At 46.9% G+C, this 19,212-nt stretch overlaps 1 protein-coding gene across 2 annotated transcripts in view; it reads right to left on the bottom strand.

The window, feature by feature from the left end:
• The window catches only part of RRM2B (ribonucleotide reductase regulatory TP53 inducible subunit M2B), a 37,725-nt gene extending 27,741 nt beyond the window's left edge, over positions 1-9,984 (bottom strand). Inside the window, exons 1-2 of one of the 2 annotated variants that reach the window (XM_048841393.2) lie at positions 9,833-9,962; positions 8,794-8,865 (exon numbers count right to left, since the gene is read on the bottom strand). Coding sequence is in view for 1 of the 2 variants with exons in the window: in XM_048841391.2 (XP_048697348.1) it covers positions 9,833-9,886 (54 nt within the window). In the remaining variant the exon portion in view is untranslated. Of the gene's footprint in view, positions 1-8,793; positions 8,866-9,832 lie in introns of both variants that reach the window. The other variant, XM_048841391.2, reaches the window with a different exon arrangement.
• Between the last annotated feature and the right edge of the window lie 9,228 nt (positions 9,985-19,212).

The following is a 19,212-nucleotide window of genomic DNA, read 5'->3' as shown; positions in this document are numbered from 1 at the left end:
TGTCCTCTGCAATGTTGAATGGAGCTGGGAGCCCCTCTCAGCCTGCTCAACCTTTAAACACTGCCCTGCCCCACTAAAAATGGTACCCACAACAGAGACTTAAAGCTATAAAGTTTTATTTCTCTGAAGTATAAAATCCCACAACCATCATTAATCATTCTCACCCCGTAAATTCCTTGGGAATTTTGAAAGTCCCCTTCCTGCTTGCTCGGTGATGCGTGCAATGGTCTCAGCGCATCTTTCCAGATGGCCAGGCCTGCTGCACACACCAGGCAATCCCCGGCTTGGAGCAATGCCGAGCTGCTGGACCTCATTTGGGGAGAGGAGGCTGTCCAGTCCCAGCTGTGCTAAAGCCAAAGGAATTATACCACCTACGGACAGATTTCACGATGCATGACAGAAAGGGGCCATGACCAGGACACACTACAGTGCAGGGTCAAAGTGAAGGAACTGCGGAACGCCTACCACAAGGCACTGGAGGCAAACCGCTGCTCCGGTGCTGCGCCCATGAGCTGCCGGTTCTACAAAGAGCTGCACATGATACTCGGTGGCGACACCACCTCCACTGCGAAGTCCACTGTGGATACTTCAGTGGCTCGCGTGCCAGTCAGGAGTGGACCAAGCCAGCAGGATGAAATCTTGGATGAGGATGTGGAGAGGGCGGGGGACCCAGAGAAAGAGGATGACTCGGAGACCTGAGATGCATGCAGCCAGGAGCTCTTCTCTACCGCGAAGGAGGCAAGCCAGTCACAGCTGTTGGAGCTTGGCGAAGCGTAAACAGGAGAGGAGACCCCTGGAAGTGGCTTTGATTTTGGGAATCACTGAAGCGAGTTATTGGGGGCAGAAGGGTTGCAGAAAGCAGACTTGTGTCTGTGATGCGCATACCACCACGTGCCTAGTCTGAATGACGGAACAGGCTGTTAATTCCCATGAAGTGAGGGAGTCAATCTGCCTCAGAGATCTCCAGGAAACTCTCATGGAGATACTGGGCAATCTGCTACCGTGGGTTCTTTGGCAGAGCTGCTTTGTTTCTTAACCCCATTAAGTGTAACTTTCCCACGCCACATTGCCATCACTGGGGGGGAGGGGGGGAGCACACATTGCTGCACACAGGCAAGCTGCATAAAGGCCAGGGTGGAAGCCGCAGTCTTGGAGAAGACCCTCCCTTGATTCCCTGCTCACCCTCAGCAGTGAGATATCTTCCATAATGAACACAGCCTGTGGAAAATGTGGGGCCCCAAGACCCATGTGCCCAGTGTACAGTAGGGTCCAGGAACACCTATTTCCCCTGCGGCTACTCACCATTTTGGGGGTCTTGTGGCTCATGTGTGCTGCCTGGGGTCAACCAGTTAGTGACACGTATGTGAATAGTGGCTGTGTTTTAAATCACTGACTCAGTGGTCTGTGTGTTGCAAACAATACTGCTTCCGTAAAATGTTGCATTTTTGCTTCACAGATATGACCTTGGGAGCCTAGTCTCCATCTTTGTTATCGCCGGCTGAACGGCTGCACAGAATTAGAAAGCAGCCATGAAGAACTAAGGAGGACTTTCTGTGTGAGGTCATGATGCACTCTGCAGCCAAAAAACAGGAATTGAAGGAGTGGCGGGACAGCAAGAGGAGGGACCGAAAGGAGAATGCGGCACACCAGAAGGAAGCCAGGGAGCGGCTCTTAAAACTTATGGAGCACCAAGCGGACACGCTCCAAGTGCTACTAGCACTGCAAACTGAGCAGCTTCGCACCCGCCATCCCCTGCAGCCACAGTCGCAAAACTCTTTCCCATGCCCCCCCAGACACCATCAACACAGACTTATCAACCTTCTGGCTCCAGTCTGTACCCGCAGCATTCCACTCCTCCCCCATCACAGCACTGCAGACTCCCAGTACCCGCTGCACTCAACACCTGTCCCTCTGCAGTTTAGCTCTGCTGAAGTTCAGTACCCACTGCATTGTACTCCAAAGGACAAGGCTGCATATGATACCTGGACATACACAAATCTTTAACTGTCCCGGGACCCCACCTCCTCCTGGGACCTTCCCTTCCCCCATCCCCCTCAGTGCTGATGTGCTTTTTTGTTTGTCTCTCTCCTCCAGTTTTTGTTTTATTAATAAAAGAATTGTGTTAGTTTGAAAGCAATCTTTATTCCATTAATTGAAAGCAAACAGTGACCTCCAAAGCAAGAGGAAATTTTCTTAAACCTTCACAGTGCATCGTCTGCACCAATCACAATCACCTCCTAGCAGTATAAGCACTGCACTCCTGAGCATAGCAACAAATATTAGTGGCTTTCAGCTTCGAATTGCTGCTTCAAGGCATCCCTGATCCTTATGGCCCCACGCTGCGCCCTTCTAATAGCCCTGGTCTCTGGATGTTCAAATTCAGTCTCCAGGCACTGAGACTCAGCAGTCCAGCCCTGAGTGAAGGTTTCACCCTCCCCTCCACAAATATTATGGAGCGTACAGTACACGGCTATAAGTGGAGGAATATAGTCATCAGACAGGTCCAGCCTCCCGTAAAGGCAGCACCAGAGGGCCTTTAAATGGCCAAATGCACACTCCATAGTCATTCTGCACTTGCTCAGCCTGTTGTTGAACCGCTCCTTGCTGCTGTCAAGGTGCCCCGTGTATGGCTTCATGAGCCATGGCATTAAGGGGTAGGCAGGATCTCCCAGGATCACAATGGGCATTTCTACTTCCCCAACAGTGATCTTCTGGTCTGGGAAGAAAGTCCCTGCTTGCAGCTTCCTGAACAGTCCAGTGTTCCGAAAGACCTCGTCATGCACCTTTCCGGACCAGCCTGGGTTAATGTCCGTGAAATGCCCACGGTGATCCACAAGCGCCTGGAGAACCATAGAGAAATACCCCTTGTGATTAATGTATTCGGTAGCTAGGTGGAATATGCATGCCATCTACTGCCCCTCCGCAGTTAGGGAAGCCCATTTGTGCAAAGCCATCCACATCACACACTTTGCCCAGAGTCACAGTTTTTCGGAGCAGGATGCGATTAATGGCCCTGCCCATGTCCGACAACATGAGTCCAACAGTCGACTTTCCCACTCTGAACTGGTTAGCGACCGATCAGTAGCAGTCTGGAGTAGACAGCTTCCACGGTGCAATCACCACGCACTTCTCCAACTACAGGGCAGCTCTCATTCTTGTGTCCATGCGCCGCAGGGCGGGGTGAGCTCATAACACGGTCCTGTGAATGTGGCTGTCCTCATCCAAAAGTTCTGCAGCCACTGCTTGTCATCCCAGACGTGCATCACGACGTGATCCCACTAGTCAGTGTTTGTTTCCCAAGCCCCAAAGCAGCGTTCCACTGTGGTCAGCACCTCCACGAATGCCACAAGCAATCTTGTGTTGTAGCTACTATGCGTGGCAAGATCAATATCGCACTCCTCGTCTTTGTAGTTTAAGAAATAACTCTACTGCCACGCCTGATGTATTAGTCAGAGTGAGCAGCATACTGATAAAAAACGTGTGATCCATTCCTGCAGACCGAAGAGGCAGAGTGCGCAGTACACAAACCATTGAGAGATGGCGCCAAATGCGGACGGAAGCACAGGGATTGCTGGGATGTGAAGCAATGCATCACGGGGCACTGGGATAGGACCCAGGATGCCCCGCAATGACCTCCGCCTTCCCACAACTCTTAGCGGCAGAAAAGGAAGAGATGCTCTGTGGGATATCTACCCAGAGTGCACTGCTCTGAATACCGCCACAAGTGCGAACACACTATTGCGCAGGCAGCTGACAGTGTGAACACACAACAGCGGTTTTCCTTCAGCGCTCTCTGAGCGGTTCTGTTAACTGCTGGCACTGTAACTCTGCCAGCATAGATACACCCTAAGGAATATTGGCTACAAATAATTTCTCACCCTAAATGTTGTTTCAAGCAGGTTGCAGAGTTTCTTGAAGGTAAACTGCACTGCTTGCAGCTTAAATCTCCAGAAATTCCTTTTACAGGCTGACCTTTCTCGCCTGGGCTCAGCCCCTGCCTCCCCCAGCTTAGTTCCTTTGATCCTTCAGGTGTTTTCAGCAGTCTTCCTTCTTGGACAGGGAAGCAGTGGAGAAGAGCCCTGATTAACTCATTCCCCAGTATTAAACAGGATTTGAATATGGTGGGAACCTTGTTTTCTAGTTTGTCCCCCCACCCCCTTCCTGTGGAAAAGTACCAGCATTTCAAGATGGTATCCTGTACCAGGTGACATGATCACATGACCCTGCAGTGTCAACACAGCATCCCAGGAAACCTCTCAGGAAGGAGGGAGATTAGTAGCTTCAAAGTCCTATTGTCCTTCCTAATGGCCCATACAGGCTGATTACATACTGTCTGGTGGGTGTTCTCCAGGTGAAAACACAGTTGTAATTATTACATAGCTAATATTTCTAACTTCAGATACAGGCCTACAAATTGAATAATTACATTCAGTAAATCATAACCTTTTCAGTGATACCTCCCATGACCCATCTTGCACACAACATATCTTAGTTATGCCATATTCATATCATAAGAATATCTCTAAGAAGAATATGGGGTATAGGGTCACATTAGGTACATTAAATTTTATGGAGGTACATTGCCAAAAATCAGCCTACAGAGGCATTCCACAATGCACAGAGATTGCAGAGTGCAAGATATTACCTCATCCACCTTGTCTGTCTAGAGACTGCAAGGCATTTTAAAGCACAATGCTTTGTGTCCAAACCAATAATTGAAAAAGTTTATTATGCAGTGCACTCTGCTGATCTACAGGTGTTTATAAAAGAGAATTTCAATCAGAGTGAGCTCTATTTTAGCATGCACATTGTAAGACAAAGCAGCTCTCTCAGGGCTGTCCATATAGCTAGTGTTTCTATTCTCCTCCGGCACTAGCTAAAAGACACCATCCTGGCAAACAGAGGTGCAGCTTATTTTCCCAGTTTGCCCATTGTCTTTTTTAACAATATCCTTCTATGTCTTCTAGGGACTCACCTCAAGGTAACACCCTCCAGTGCAAGGACAGCCTGCAGGAGTGAACATGCAACCTCACTGTCTTCCACCCATTCACCCCACAACTCCCCACCCTCCTAGCTTTGGTACAGGGGGCATACACAAGAGGGAAATAACCTCGAAAATGATGGAGGAAATCTTAAAGCAAACTCCAGAGTAGGAAGAGAAGATGGGAAGGACATTCCAAAACAGTGGGAACAATAACATTTTATCATCAGTAGCATGGAGACCAGCATTGGGACAATAAGTACTTGTCCCTTTTCTGATTTCCCTCAGCACCTGTAAGACCCTGACCTGGGCATACAAGGGCCTTATCTGCTAAAATGAGGATGATTTTCCAATTACCAATAGCCTTCTACTGAAAAAAGCAGGGAGCTCAGCTGCTTGCTTGGTGTCAGGATGGTCCTGCGACTAAGGTAATGACTGGGATTCAGAGGACCTAGCTTCTAATCCTGTGTAGGACAAATATGCAATTAAAGAATTAGTTTGATTAAGGACATGTGTGTTGTAAAGAAAGGCCCTGACTAGCAAGTACAAGGAAGGTGTAGAAATGATCAATGAAATTGTTTTTAATTGTTCACTTTCATTCATAAAACTTTGCTTATGAAGTTATATTAATAAACAACATTCATTCATAAAACTGGTTACCCAATAACTGGCTAATAGAGTTTCACTTTCAATCCAATTGCTGCTTAAATCACTGAAACTTACACTGTTTCAACATTGTAACTTCTGTTCACTGTTTGCCATTCCTTACACTTATCCATGTTGTAACCCAAACTCCACTTTAACTTGTCCCAAACTCCATTTTAAAATGCTCACTTCATTTTTGCAAAACCCTGCTGTAATCTGATTAGTGTAGTTTAGATGTGTGAATGAGGTATGTATGGATGATGGAATCAACCTCCAGCCCCAGACCGTCCTGATGAAATAAAGTGTAAACACCAACGACTGAAGATCCAGACAACAGCCCTGACAAAGCAAGAAGAGTCCACCCTAAAAAAAAAAAGAACAAAAGTACAACTGAAGAAACATCAAAGCCAGGTCCTAGGCTGAAAGTCATGTCTGCAATTGATGGGTGATCAATCACACGGAACCCAGAGGCAGCGCGACACAGCAAGACCTACAGTCTCTGGATTCAAACTGAAGCCTACAAAAAGGATGGGTGAGATGGAAGACTTTGGAGGATAACATTCTGCTGCCAACATGGAAGGCATTGGTGCATGCCCAACAGAGACCCAGCCCTTCCTTGTGCCCGGCTTTCCTGGCCAGTTAGCTGCCACAAGCTACGAACCTAAGCCACGAACTCAGGCTACAGTCAGGACTGGTAACTACCTAGCAGCTGCAGAACACAGAGAGAGAGAGAGAGTGTGTGTGCACGCACATAGGTATTAGATATTAGTTATTGTTCATAAATCAAATTGTGTTATTATAATAAACGTGACATCTTGTCTTGTCCCCTGAAACGATCCTGTGCAGTTTTGTCAGTATAACAAAGGCCTTGAAAATAATAAGTTACAAGGCCAGAAGTAATAAAGTAGGGAGGATGTCTGGTTGAAAGAGTAACTAATGAGTAAGATTAACATTTTGTCACAATTATTTTTAGTAAAAGTCTGGGATAGGTCACAGGAAACAAACAAAAATTCACAGAAGCCCATGACCTGTCTCTGACTTTTACTAAAAATAACTGTGACAAAATGGGGCTGACGGTGGGATGAGAGTCTGAGCCCTGCTGCAGTTGGGATCTGCGGGGGGGGGGGGGGGGGAGGGAGGAGGAGGGGCCTCCCATCAGCTGATAATTACAGCCCCACCATGCTGAGGCTGAAGCAGAAAATGTTTCAGAAGTCTCTGGAAGTCATGGAATCTGTGACATCATCTTAGCTTTACTAATGAGATAAGGGGAAGTTTCTAAAAAGAAGGCCTCTGACCCACAGGGGTAACTGGAGATGGTTTTAAATAAGACAAAAAAAATCTGTTTTCAAATGAGCCAACATGGCCCATCCCAACCTGTACACCTGTGTTAAAATCTATGTGAATTCAAGTGCAATGAAAAAACTATTGAGCAGCAAGGAGGAGGAGAGGAAAGGCCTTGGGAAGAAAGTCGGTTGTAAAACTTATCTGGGTTAAGACTAGAATCAAGGATGAACTGTCTCAAATAGGCTTTCAGCTGAAGTCAGTAATTGGCAATGACATCACTTGTTTGTTAAAGGACATAAGAAAGAAAACTCTTAAAGGGTTTAATACTAATACCTGCATGACCGCAGTGGAGCCAACCAATATGGGTCTAATAACTAAGGCTACGATTATGTCACAGAATCTGTGACTTCCAGAGACCCCTCTGATATTTTCTGCCCCGGCCCGCAGCAGCTCCTATCTGCTGGGCAGCAGGGGGACCCCAGAGCTCCCTGTGGGTCCCCCAGAGCTCCCACTCACCGCAGATGGCTGAGATCCCTGCTGCTGCCCAGCCGCAACAGTTGGCAGGAGCCTGCCACCCCCACCTCAGCAGCAGCAGGGGGACCCCGCAGTAGCCCAGCCGCCAGGGTAGGGATTGGACCCTCCTCATTTTGTCAAGGATATTTTTAGTAAAAATCATGGACAGGTCACGGGCTTCTGTGAATTTTTATTTATTGCCCGTGACCTGTCCGTGATTTTTACTAAAAATATCCATACAAAATCTGAGCCTTACTAATAACCCCTGGGTTTAGCCTGTTTGTAAGTAACTTGATCAAATACTTATGAATGTTTTGTTACTGTTTAGGTGTAGTAAACTGCTTATTATTTAGGCATTTTAGCCACATTTAGAGCAATTGTATTGGCCTTTGGATTTAATAAAGGTATCAAAGCCATGCTAACTCACCCATACTGCACTACGCAGACCTTTTGAACTGGATCTGCAGTTTGACTTGTGTCCACACTGCAAAATGACAAGGCTTGGATCTGAGCTATAGCAGGACTCGGGCTCTGACTCCCCCAGCAGGATCCTAGAACCCCAAGACCAGAGTGCTTGCTGACCCAAGTTAGACTGAGTTGTCGTGGACAGAAGGGGGGCTTGGGCTCAAACCTGATCAGAGCCTGGACTCAATGTGCCACGTAGATGTACCTTAAGTCTTTGTACAGTACCTAGCACAACGGGATCCTGATCTTGGTTGGGGCCTCTAGGCACTACTCGAATATAAATAACCAACAAATTGTGCTGGGATCCCTGCATACCTATCAATATCTAAACAGTGGGGTAACAGACAAATCACCAAACATACTTGGCCTCCAACTTCTGGAGGGTTTTGTTCAGATTCTAGTGAATTTCAGCACTTACAGAGTGCATTACAAGCAAATTAATTATCACAATGCTCCCAAGAGAAGATAGTATTTACCTGTCTTTTTAAGTCAAACCCCTTAACATCACTTTAAGGAGAGGGCTTAACCAAATTTCTTTATTTAAATTTAGAAAAGACAAAATACACATAAACACTTAAAATTTATTTGACATTTCCCTAGAATTTAGCAGCTACTATATGATAGAGTTCAAAAGCTCCCCAAGAACCTATGTGTTCCTGGTGTAGCCGGAACTCCCATTGAAATCAAGGAGTGCATGCTCAGACTCAGATCAACAAAGATATCCCATATTTTAAAAGCAAAATGTTTTATTATGAACTTAGCCAAACTAAGGAGACCAAATCAAAGGATGTTTGGCAGTCCCGGTGTCCATTTTTTTTAGACTTTTTTCTATGCAAAAATGTATTTCATTACACAGATGCAGTCAACTTAAAAAACAAAACACACTTTTGTTTGAATAACTTTACCAGTTATTGTTAGTAGTAACACCCTAAGTCACCAGGTCCAAGGAGAGAATGCTTCAATGCTTCACAATGATACTGAAACAATAGAGGACAGCACTGTGTCAGCACACCTGTTGTCCCTGGGAGTCATTCACACAACAGAGAACTACATTAAAACACACACACAAATAAATCCAGGAAGATATGGCTGTAAAAAAGCAAAAAGTCATGACTGAGGCTTGGTCTACATTAGCAACAATATGTTGGTATAACTACGGTGGAAAATCTACACCCCTGGGCGATGCAGTTATGCCGACCTAACCCCTGGTGTAGACAGTGCTATGTCAACAGGAGGGCTTCTCCTGGCTCCCACCTCTCAGGGAGGTGGAGTACCTCTCTCGTCAGCAGGTATTGTCTTCACTGAAGCGCTACAGCTGCCCTGCTGTGGCATTTTAAGTGTGGACAAGCCCTGAGAGCAGGAGTGCCCATTGGATACTATGAGCATAGCGCTGCCAGCCCCAAGCACTCAGACACCACAAGTCCCCGTTCACCCCCAAAAGCCATGAGAGCGTTTTTAAGCCAGTGAGATTTTGTATAGCCTTAGGGCCCGGGTTCTTCATAGCTGCCTTCTGGGGCACATTTTCCAGCTTTACTTCACCATCACAGCTCGAGGCTGAGCGGGAAGGGAGCCATGCGAGTCTAGCGAAGCTCAGGGCTCCAGGAACTGGGGGGCTTGAGAAGAACACACCCGAAGCCAGGGGAGCCGGTAGCCCCGACTCACTCCCCCCTCGCCAACCTCCGAAGAGCCGCACTTGAGACGGACGCTGACCCGTCGTCAGCCCCAGCGTCCGGGTGAATAACGAACCGGCGCTGGGCGGAGATCCCGGCTCGCCGAGCACCTGCCGCACCGCGCTGCCCACCCGCGGTAGGCCTGGCCCCGAGCCCGAGCCCCCCCGAACCAGGCTGCTAGGGGCCGGCCGCAGCGCGCTCCCTGCCCCGAGGGCAGCGCAAACCAGCCTGGCGCGTGACCCGCTACAGGGCCAGGCGCCCCGGCAGCGCTTACCCGCTCCGGCCCTACGGCCTCCTGCGGCGGAGCGCGGCCCCGGCGCTCGCCCATGGCGCGCGGCGGCCGAGCGGGTCTGCGCCACTGGCCGGAGGGACACGCTCGACCAGCGCTGCGCAGCCGCTGGAACGTTACAAACGGCGCGGCTGCTCGGTTGCGAAGGCGCGTGCGCGTTCCGACTGAGCATGCTCAGCGAGCTCGGCTGAAGCCGCTGCCCTCCCCCGGGCGGGGAGTCTGTGCGCGGCTGCGCACGGGGGCGGCGCAGAGGCGCGAAGGGGCCTGAGGGGGCGGGTGAGTCGGTGAAATGTTTTACACCCCCCCTCCCGAAGTGACAAGGGCCTGCCCGGGTTTGCTGTTCCCAGGAGCCCCCGGCCCGGCCCATGGCTGCAGGCGGCCTCCGGCAGCGGGCAGGCTGGGCGCTGCGTGGGCTGCCCTGGACCTGCACACCTGCAAAGGGAGAGGCCCGCCTCTCGGAAACTGTCATTGCCCCCAGCACCGCAGCGTTGCCCCGCGTTAGCTGCATGCAGCCCGCTGTTTAGCTGAGCTTTTCCTCGCACCCAGTCCCTGACTGTCTTACGGGCTGCCAGGAGCTTCAGCCATCAGCCCTCGCCCTGGCTCTAGTCGAGCACCTGCTAGTTGATGCCTGAGATTTTAAGTCTTAAATTTTTGTTCTTTCTCCTACATGTTTGTTCCTTGGGATCATGTGACCTCGTGGCAGAATGATTTCGTGAGTTGGTGTCAAAACTTCTCCAGCTTCCTTTGATCCACACAGGGGGATTGCCTGCAGCAGCAGCTGTCATTTTGCCTCTTTCTGGCGCTGTGTAGTGCTTTCTCTGTGTTGAACCTGCATCCCACATGTTCACTACAGGCCAGGTTTTTAAAGGGGGAAAGTACCTAGTTGATGCTTTTGAAAATTAGTTGCCTAAATAGCTTTAAAAATCTGGCCCTATACTATCACAGAATATCAGGGTTGGAAGGGACCTCAGGAGGTCATCTAGTCCAACCCCCTGCTCAAAGCAGGACCAATCCCCAACTAAATCATCCCAGCCAGGGCTTTGTCAATCCTGACCTTAAAAACTCAAATGAAATCCTTCTAAAAGGCATAGTTATACAACCTACAATATAGTTATACAACCATGAGATAGAGTGACAACAAGTATTCAAAAATCATGACAGGTTTCAGAGTAACAGCCGTGTTAGTCTGTATTTGCAAAAAGGAAAGGAGTACTTGTGGCACCTTAGAGACTAACCAATTTATTTGAGCATAAGCTTTCGTGAGCTACAGTTCACTTCATCGGATGCATACTGTGGAAAGTGTAGAAGATCTGTGTATATAAAAAGATCTTCTACACTTTCCACAGTATGCATCCGATGAAGTGAGCTGTAGCTCACGAAAGCTTATGCTCAAATAAATTGGTTAGTCTCTAAGGTGCCACAAGTACTCCTTTTCTTTTTGCAAAAATCATGAGTTATACACTCAAAAGTTATGAAATTGAAATACATACATGTGGGTTTCTCTTACTTTGCCATTCTGTTTCTGAGCCTTTAGAGCAGGGGTGGGCAAACTACGGCCGCGAGCTCCCACTACGGAGTAGGGTCTGGGGCTTGTCCCACTCTGGCACTCCAGCTGGGGTGCAGGCTGTGACACGCAACTCCCAGAAGCCACAGAATGACCCCCTCCAGCTCTTACACGCTCCAATGGGAGCTGCAGGGGTGTTGCCTGCAGAAGGGGTAGTGTGCACAGCTATCTGGCCAAGCCTCCGCATAGGAGCCGGAGTAGGGACATGTTACTGCTTCTGGGAGCCACTCGAGTTAAGCACCGCTCAGAGCCTGCATCCTGGAGCCTCTCCCCATGCCCCAAGCCCCTGCCCCAGCTCTGATCCGTCCTCCAAACTCCTCAATCCCAACTCAGAGCACCCTCCTGCACCCCAAACCTCTCATCCCCAGCCCCACCCCAGAGCCCACAACCCCAGCCAGAGCCTGCACCCCTTCCTGCACCCCTAACCCCTGCCCCAGCCCAGAGCATCCTGCACCCTGAATTCCTCATTTCTGGCCACACACCCTCCCATACCCCAACCCCAATTTTGTGAACATTCATGGCTCACCCTACAATTTCTATTCCCAGATGTGGCCCTCAGGCCAAAAAGTTTGCCCACCCTTGCTTTAGGGTACACTAGCTTCATATTTTTGCTGTCTTCTTTCCCAAAGAATCCATATATCAAAAACAGGTCTACATTTCTATAACATTCAATACCATTTTGGACTTGCACTCACATGCAATTCCTCCCTCCTTTTATAATTGAAAACTTATTAAAAATCCTTATGGCTATAAGTAATTCCCCATCCTGCATACACCAAAGTACACACTTTACTCCATTTGTTGCGTACATAAAAGTTGATCTTTCTGCTGAAGTGTGTATCCTTCTAATTACATATTTTAATTTTGTTGCCTTTGTGTGCTATATATTTGTTATGATACATTTCAGTGATGTTTTTCATTCTGACAAGTGTATTGTTCCGTCTTGCCAAAATCAAGGATTTTCTAAGATAAATTATCCTGTTACTCCTTTGCATTGGTTGCCTTTTGGAGAAACTAAAGTGCCTTTTCTCCACTATAAGAAAAGGAGTACGTGTGGCACCTTAGAGACTAACAAATTTATTTGAGCATAAGCTTTCGTGAGCTACAGCTCACTTCATCGGATGCATTCAGTGGAAAATACAGTTTTTACAGGGAGATAGCTAATGCATTAGTTATCCCCTGGTAAGAATACACATTTCTCCACCCTGAGGGGACAGACTATAATGCTGACTTAGATGTTAAATTAACCATTATGCATAGCTCTCCAACACGAGTTTCTACAAGCCATTACCCTATGATCCCACTGAGAGTTACCAAAAGCAACTACAGCATTTGCTCAAGAAACTTCCTGAAAAAGCACAAGATCAAATCCGCACAGACACACCCCTGGAACCCCGACCTGGGATATTCTATCTACTACCCAAGATCCATAAACCTGGAAATCCTGGGCGCCCCATCATCTCAGGCATTGGCACCCTGACAGCAGGATTGTCTGGCTATGTAGACTCCCTCCTCAGGCCCTACGCTACCAGCACTCCCAGCTACCTTCGAGACACCACTGACTTCCTGAGGAAACTTCAATCCATCGGTGATCTTCCTGATAACACCATCCTGGCCACTATGGATGTAGAAGCCCTCTACACCAACATTCCACACAAAGATGGACTACAAGCTGTCAAAAACACTATCCCCGATAATGTCACGGCTAACCTGGTGGCTGAACTTTGTGACTTTGTCCTTACCCATAACTATTTCACATTTGGGGACAATGTATACCTTCAGATCAGCGGCACTGCTATGGGTACCCGCATGGCCCCACAGTATGCCAACATTTTTATGGCTGATTTAGAACAACGCTTCCTCAGCTCTCGTCCCCTAAAGCCCCTACTCTACTTGCGCTATATTGATGACATCTTCATCATCTGGACCCATGGAAAAGAAGCCCTTGAGGAATTCCACCACGATTTCAACAATTTCCATCCCACCACCAACCTCAGCCTGGTCCAGTCCACACAAGAGATCCACTTCCTGGACACTACAGTGCTAATAAACAATGGCCACATAAACACCACCCTATACCGGAAACCTACTGACCGCTATTCCTACCTGCATGCCTCCAGCTTTCACCCTGACCACACCACACGATCCATCGTCTACAGCCAAGCTCTGCGATACAACCGCATTTGCTCCAACCCCTCAGACAGAGACAAACACCTACAAGATCTCTGTCAAGCTTTCTTACAACTACAATACCCACCTGCAGAAGTAAAGAAACAGATTGATAGAGCCAGAAGAGTTCCCAGAAGTTACCTACTACAGGACAGGCCTAACAAAGAAAACAACAGAACGCCACTAGCGGTCACCTTCAGCCCCCAACTAAAACCCCTCCAACGCATTATTAAGGATCTACAACCTATCCTGAAGGATGACCCAACACTCTCACAAGTCTTGGGAGACAGGCCAGTCCTTGCCTACAGACAGCCCCGCAACCTGAAGCAAATACTCACCAACAACCACATACCACACAACAGAACCACTAACCCAGGAACTTATCCTTGCAACAAAGCCCGTTGCCAATTGTGCCCACATATCTATTCAGGGGACACCATCACAGGGCCTAATAACATCAGCCACACTATCAGAGGCTCGTTCACCTGCACATCCACCAATGTGATATATGCCATCATGTGCCAGCAATGCCCCTCTGCCATGTACATTGGTCAAACTGGACAGTCTCTACGTAAAAGAATAAATGGACACAAATCAGATGTCAAGAATTATAACATTCATAAACCAGTCGGAGAACACTTCAATCTCTCTGGTCACGCAATCACAGACATGAAGGTCGCTATCTTAAAACAAAAAAACTTCAAATCCAGACTCCAGCGAGAAACTGCTGAATTGGAATTCATTTGCAAATTGGATACTATTAATTTAGGCTTAAATAGAGACTGGGAGTGGCTAAGTCATTATGCAAGGTAGCCTGTTTCTTCTTGTTTTTTCCTACCCCCCCCCCAGATGTTCTAGTTTAACTTGGATTTAAACTTGGAGAGTGGTCAGTTTAGATGAGCTATTACCAGCAGGAGAGTGAGTTTGTGTGTGTATGGGGGTGGGGGGGATGTGAGAAAACCTTGATCTATGCAGGAAATAGCCCTACTTGATTATGTAAAGAGTTGTCACTTTGGATGGGCTAGCACCAGCAGGAGAGTGAATTTGTGTGGGGGGTGGAAGGTGAGAAAACCTGGATTTGTGCTGGAAATGGCCCACCTGTTGATCACTTTAGATAAGCTATTACCAGCAGGACAGTGGGGTGGGAGGAGGTATTGTTTCATATTCTCTGTGTGTATATAAAGTCTGCTGCAGTTTCCACGGTAAACATCTGATGAAGTGAGCTGTAGCTCACGAAAGCTCATGCTCAAATAAATTGGTTAGTCTCTAAGGTGCCACAAGTACTCCTTTTCTTTTTGCGAATACAGACTAACACGGCTGTTCCTCTGAAACTTGACAACTCTGATACTGATTGTGTGGCTAACACATCTCCTTTGCCATCAGAGGCATTTGCATGTGAATGTCTGCAGCCCCACCCTCCATTTGGGCAAGTGTCATGGAAAAACAGTTTAAAGCATTTTAACTAAAGGAATTAACAGAGGTTTCCTGCCAACCCTCCTATTTCCCCTTATTAAGGGTATTTCTAGATAGTGTGATACTTAAGGTACAGAGTTAATGCACATACCTCACAGCACCTTAAACCCCTGTGTGGGGCTGCTTTCATTCAAAAGTAAATTGGTGTTAGTTTTGACAACAGTAGTGAGGGCCCCATGGAAGATTTCAGAGTAACAGCCGTGTTAGTCTGTATTCGCAAAAAGAAAAGGAGTACTTGTGGCACCTTAGAGACTAACCAATTTATTTGAGCATAAGCTTTTGTGAGCTAGAGCTCACTTCATCGGATGCATACTGTGGAAAGTATAGAAGATCTTTTTATACACACAAAGCATGAAAAAATGGGTTTTTACCACTACAAAAGGTTTTCTCTCCCCCCACCCCACTCTCCTGCTGGTAATAACTTATCTAAAGTGATCACTCTCCTTACAATATATATGATAATCAAGTTGGGCCATTTCCAGCACAAATTCAGGGTTTAACAAGAATGTCTGGAGGGGGGGGGTAGGAAAAAACAAGGGGATTTGTGCTGGAAATGGCCCACCTTGATTATCATACATAATAAATGATCAAAAATATTTTGATCCTGTCACTAAGTGTGCACCAATAACATCTGCTGCTCCTATTAATCTGCCAAACCCCAGCTTACACTGAAAAAAAACAGGACCCCCCTGCAACTAAAAAAAAGGGAAAGAAAATAGAAAAATCATGTGCCAGACCCCAGAGAACACTTATCCCTTCCTACACACAAGAGCAGTCTGACCTGGACTTGCAAGCGTTTATGGGGAGCAGCAGCCTTGTTACGTACAGAAACCAGAAAAAGCTACCAGCGTCCAAACTTCATGTAAAACCCAAATAGGTTTTTGGATTAAACAAAGAGTTCTGAAAGGGCAAAATACTGAACACTTTACTCCACTGTTCTCTCTGGCACCTGGACCTATAACCTTGGTGTTATTTGACTCATTTACCTTTTTCTCACTTCTGTATTCAGGCTGTTGCCAAATCCTGCCATTTCTTCCTGGCCCATCCACACAAGTTCAAACTGTGCACTTGCTAACCAACTGTGACATTCATGTGACCCATTTACAGCATGTACAGCTGAGTTGTGTCATAAGAGAACAAAGAGGGGTCAAGGACTGTGCCCACCTATGCGTCTGTACAGCATCTAGCACAATATGGGTACTACTGCACCTTCACAGCTACCACAGTGTTTTGCTGTTTGTGTTGGTGCATTCTGGGAAGATTTAGGCAGTTACCTGTAACACCTGAGCAGTGGGCAGATTGATTGGAGGACATGCATATAGAGAAGTACCACCTGTACCTGGGTAATGCACATGGGGATGTCCTACCACACAGACAGCTAGAAGGGAGGAGGAGCAGCCAAACTCGTTACAGAGGCAGGATAGCTAGGGGTGTTCCTGTCCAACCTGCAGAACAGCAGGTGTTACTAAGGGCATGTCTACACGTACAGCGCTGCAGCAGTGCAATTGTACCAATTTTAGCTGTGCCACTGCAATGTGTCTGGTGAAGACGCTCTCTGCTGACGAGAGAGCGCTCTCCCGTCAGCATAATAAAACCACTTCTGTGAATGGCAGAACCTATGTCGGCAGGAGAAGCTCTCCCACTGATGTAGCGCTGTGCACACAAATGCTTATGTTGGTTAACTTGTCACTTGGGGGGGGGTGGTTTTCACACCCCTGAGCAACACAACCTATGCCAACATAAGCTGTAGTGTTCCAGAAAACCCACCTAGTCGTCTGGAATGAGTGAAGCACTTGACCGCCAGGTTTAGAGAGTATTAATCATGTATGTGAGCACAAACCATAGACAGAGCAAACAATCCCACTAATTGTGAAAAGGATGCAAACTGGTCAACTGCAATTCTCCCCTCCCCCTTTCTTGCTCTCCTCCATCTATCCAAAATCCTTCCAAAAATATGCCCATTTGACTCCCTTCACTGGTTTCACGTCATCCTTTGCACTGAGTTCAGGTTTCTCATCCTCACTTGCAAGGCCCTGCACTATTCTGCTCCTGCCTCTCAGTTCCTTAACTGCACTCAAGCCACTCACAGGGCATGGGATTAGAACCCAGGAGATCTGGGTTCAGTTTCCAGCTCTGGCACAGAATCCCTGTTTGACATCACTTTGTCTCTTTTGGGTCTCAGTTCCCAAGCTGTAAAGAGAAGACTAACACTTTTTAGGCTTCATCTATACTGGAAAGTGAAAGACAAAACTTTTGTTGTTCAGAGGTGTTTTTTTTTAAACACATACACACACACACCCCCACGAAAGACAAAAGTTTTGTTGACGACAAGCACTGGTGTGAACAGCACTTTGTTGGCAGGAGAGCGCTCCTGCGAACAAAACTGCTGCCGCTTGTGGGGGATGGAAGGTTTGTTTGTTTTTTTAAATCGGCAGGAGACCTCTCTCCTGTCAACAAACAGCAGCTACACTGCATGCCTTTTAGTGGCACAGCTGTGTTGCTAAAAGCTGCGTAATGTAGACATAGCCTCAGAGGCATCGGAATTTCCTGGCTGGAACAGGCTGGCAGTCCATCTAGCACAACATCCTGTCTCCAACAGTAGCCACAATCAGATGCTTCTGTAACAGGTGACATGGAACTTCCATTCTCCTACCCTTTGTCTTGCTATTTGGATTGTAATTTAATTGGGGCAGGGACTGCCCATGTATCCTTAGCACAATGGGGTCCACGAGATGCAAATGTATTTCAAACAACTAATTTCTCCTTTTGCACTCTTCTCCTGTTCTTGACTTCTACACTATCCTCTGTAACTGAAACAACTTCCCTATCCTGTAAGTGCTCTCCTTAAAATACATCTCTAAAGCCCTTCCACAGCCAATTGAATTCTACTAAAAAAAAAAAAGACTGCTTTGAAAATGCCCTACATTCCTGGCCCTTTAGGATATTAGGTCTGATCTTGTTTATTTGTCCAGTCCAGACTGTAAACTCCTTGGAGCAGAGACAGTATTTCCATCTGTTTTGAATAGCACTGAACTCCCTGTCAGCTGTCTATCTTGAACCTTGCATCAAAACAAGACAAAAAAACCTCTGAAAAGAGTCAAGTGTTCTCCATCTGCATCAGATCACCAGGCAGATGGGAGGCAGCTGCTTAGCCACAGAGATAACTACATTGTAGTCTGCAAGGAACTCAAGCCCAGAAAGTAATCAACCAACAGAGTTTATTGTTTAAAAAAGGTGTTATTGGGAGCAGCAATTTGGCCCATCAGAAGCCATAACAAAGAGGTACTAATTCTACTGCCAGGAAAGACAAGACACATCATCTCAGCAGAAGAGAACCAGAAAACTTCAATATTGTTGGCAGGGATTTGATACCAGCCCATTATAATCCAATTGCATTTTCCCTCCCAAGTCAAAAACAACATTCTTTGCACCTTAGAACAAAAAAAACCCACCCATCAGCTATCACAGCAAGCAAAGTGTGGAGATAGTCACAGTCTAGGGAAAGTGTCCTTACAGAGGGTACGTGACACAAATGAGAGAGATTTAGGATCATTTTGTCTGGAATAGAGGATTACAGCAGAGCTGAGTGAGTGATTCTAAATTATGATCAATTCCTTCCTTATTATCTTTTCCTGTAGTACGAGAACAAGAGATAATTCAATTCACTGATCACCACCACTTTGTCTAAAAGTGTAAAGAAATATTACACAAATATCAAGTTAGCCTGTGGAATTCACTGCCATTGGGAACCAAATCAAACACTATGGCCAGAAAGGTTGGCGGGCTTGATAATTTTATTAATACCATTTGTAGTTATATATGTGAACATAATGGAAATCAGAAGGATGTGTCTAATCTGTTTTTGAATACCACTAAAATCCTTAGGTAGTTGTTCACCTGACTGAGATCTGCATTGATTTTTCCCTCTCCAGAAATTTAGGAGAGCCCCAGACTCTTCCTCCCAATCATCCTCCATTAGCTCCATGTGGTTTGTCCATTCAGCTGCGTCATTATGAATAGTTACTAAAGCATGTGTCTCTAAAACAGGCTTGAACATATTCTGTTGATATCACAGCAATAAGTAGCTGAAGATGTCCCTCAGTTAGTTTCAAAGCTAGTCTCTGCTTTGACAGAGGAATGGGGGATGGTCCATGTAGGA

Source organism: Caretta caretta, chromosome 2 (genome assembly GCF_965140235.1).
Source record: "Caretta caretta isolate rCarCar2 chromosome 2, rCarCar1.hap1, whole genome shotgun sequence".
NCBI lineage: Eukaryota > Metazoa > Chordata > Testudines > Cheloniidae > Caretta > Caretta caretta.
This window is presented reverse-complemented; position numbering and strand designations above follow the sequence as displayed.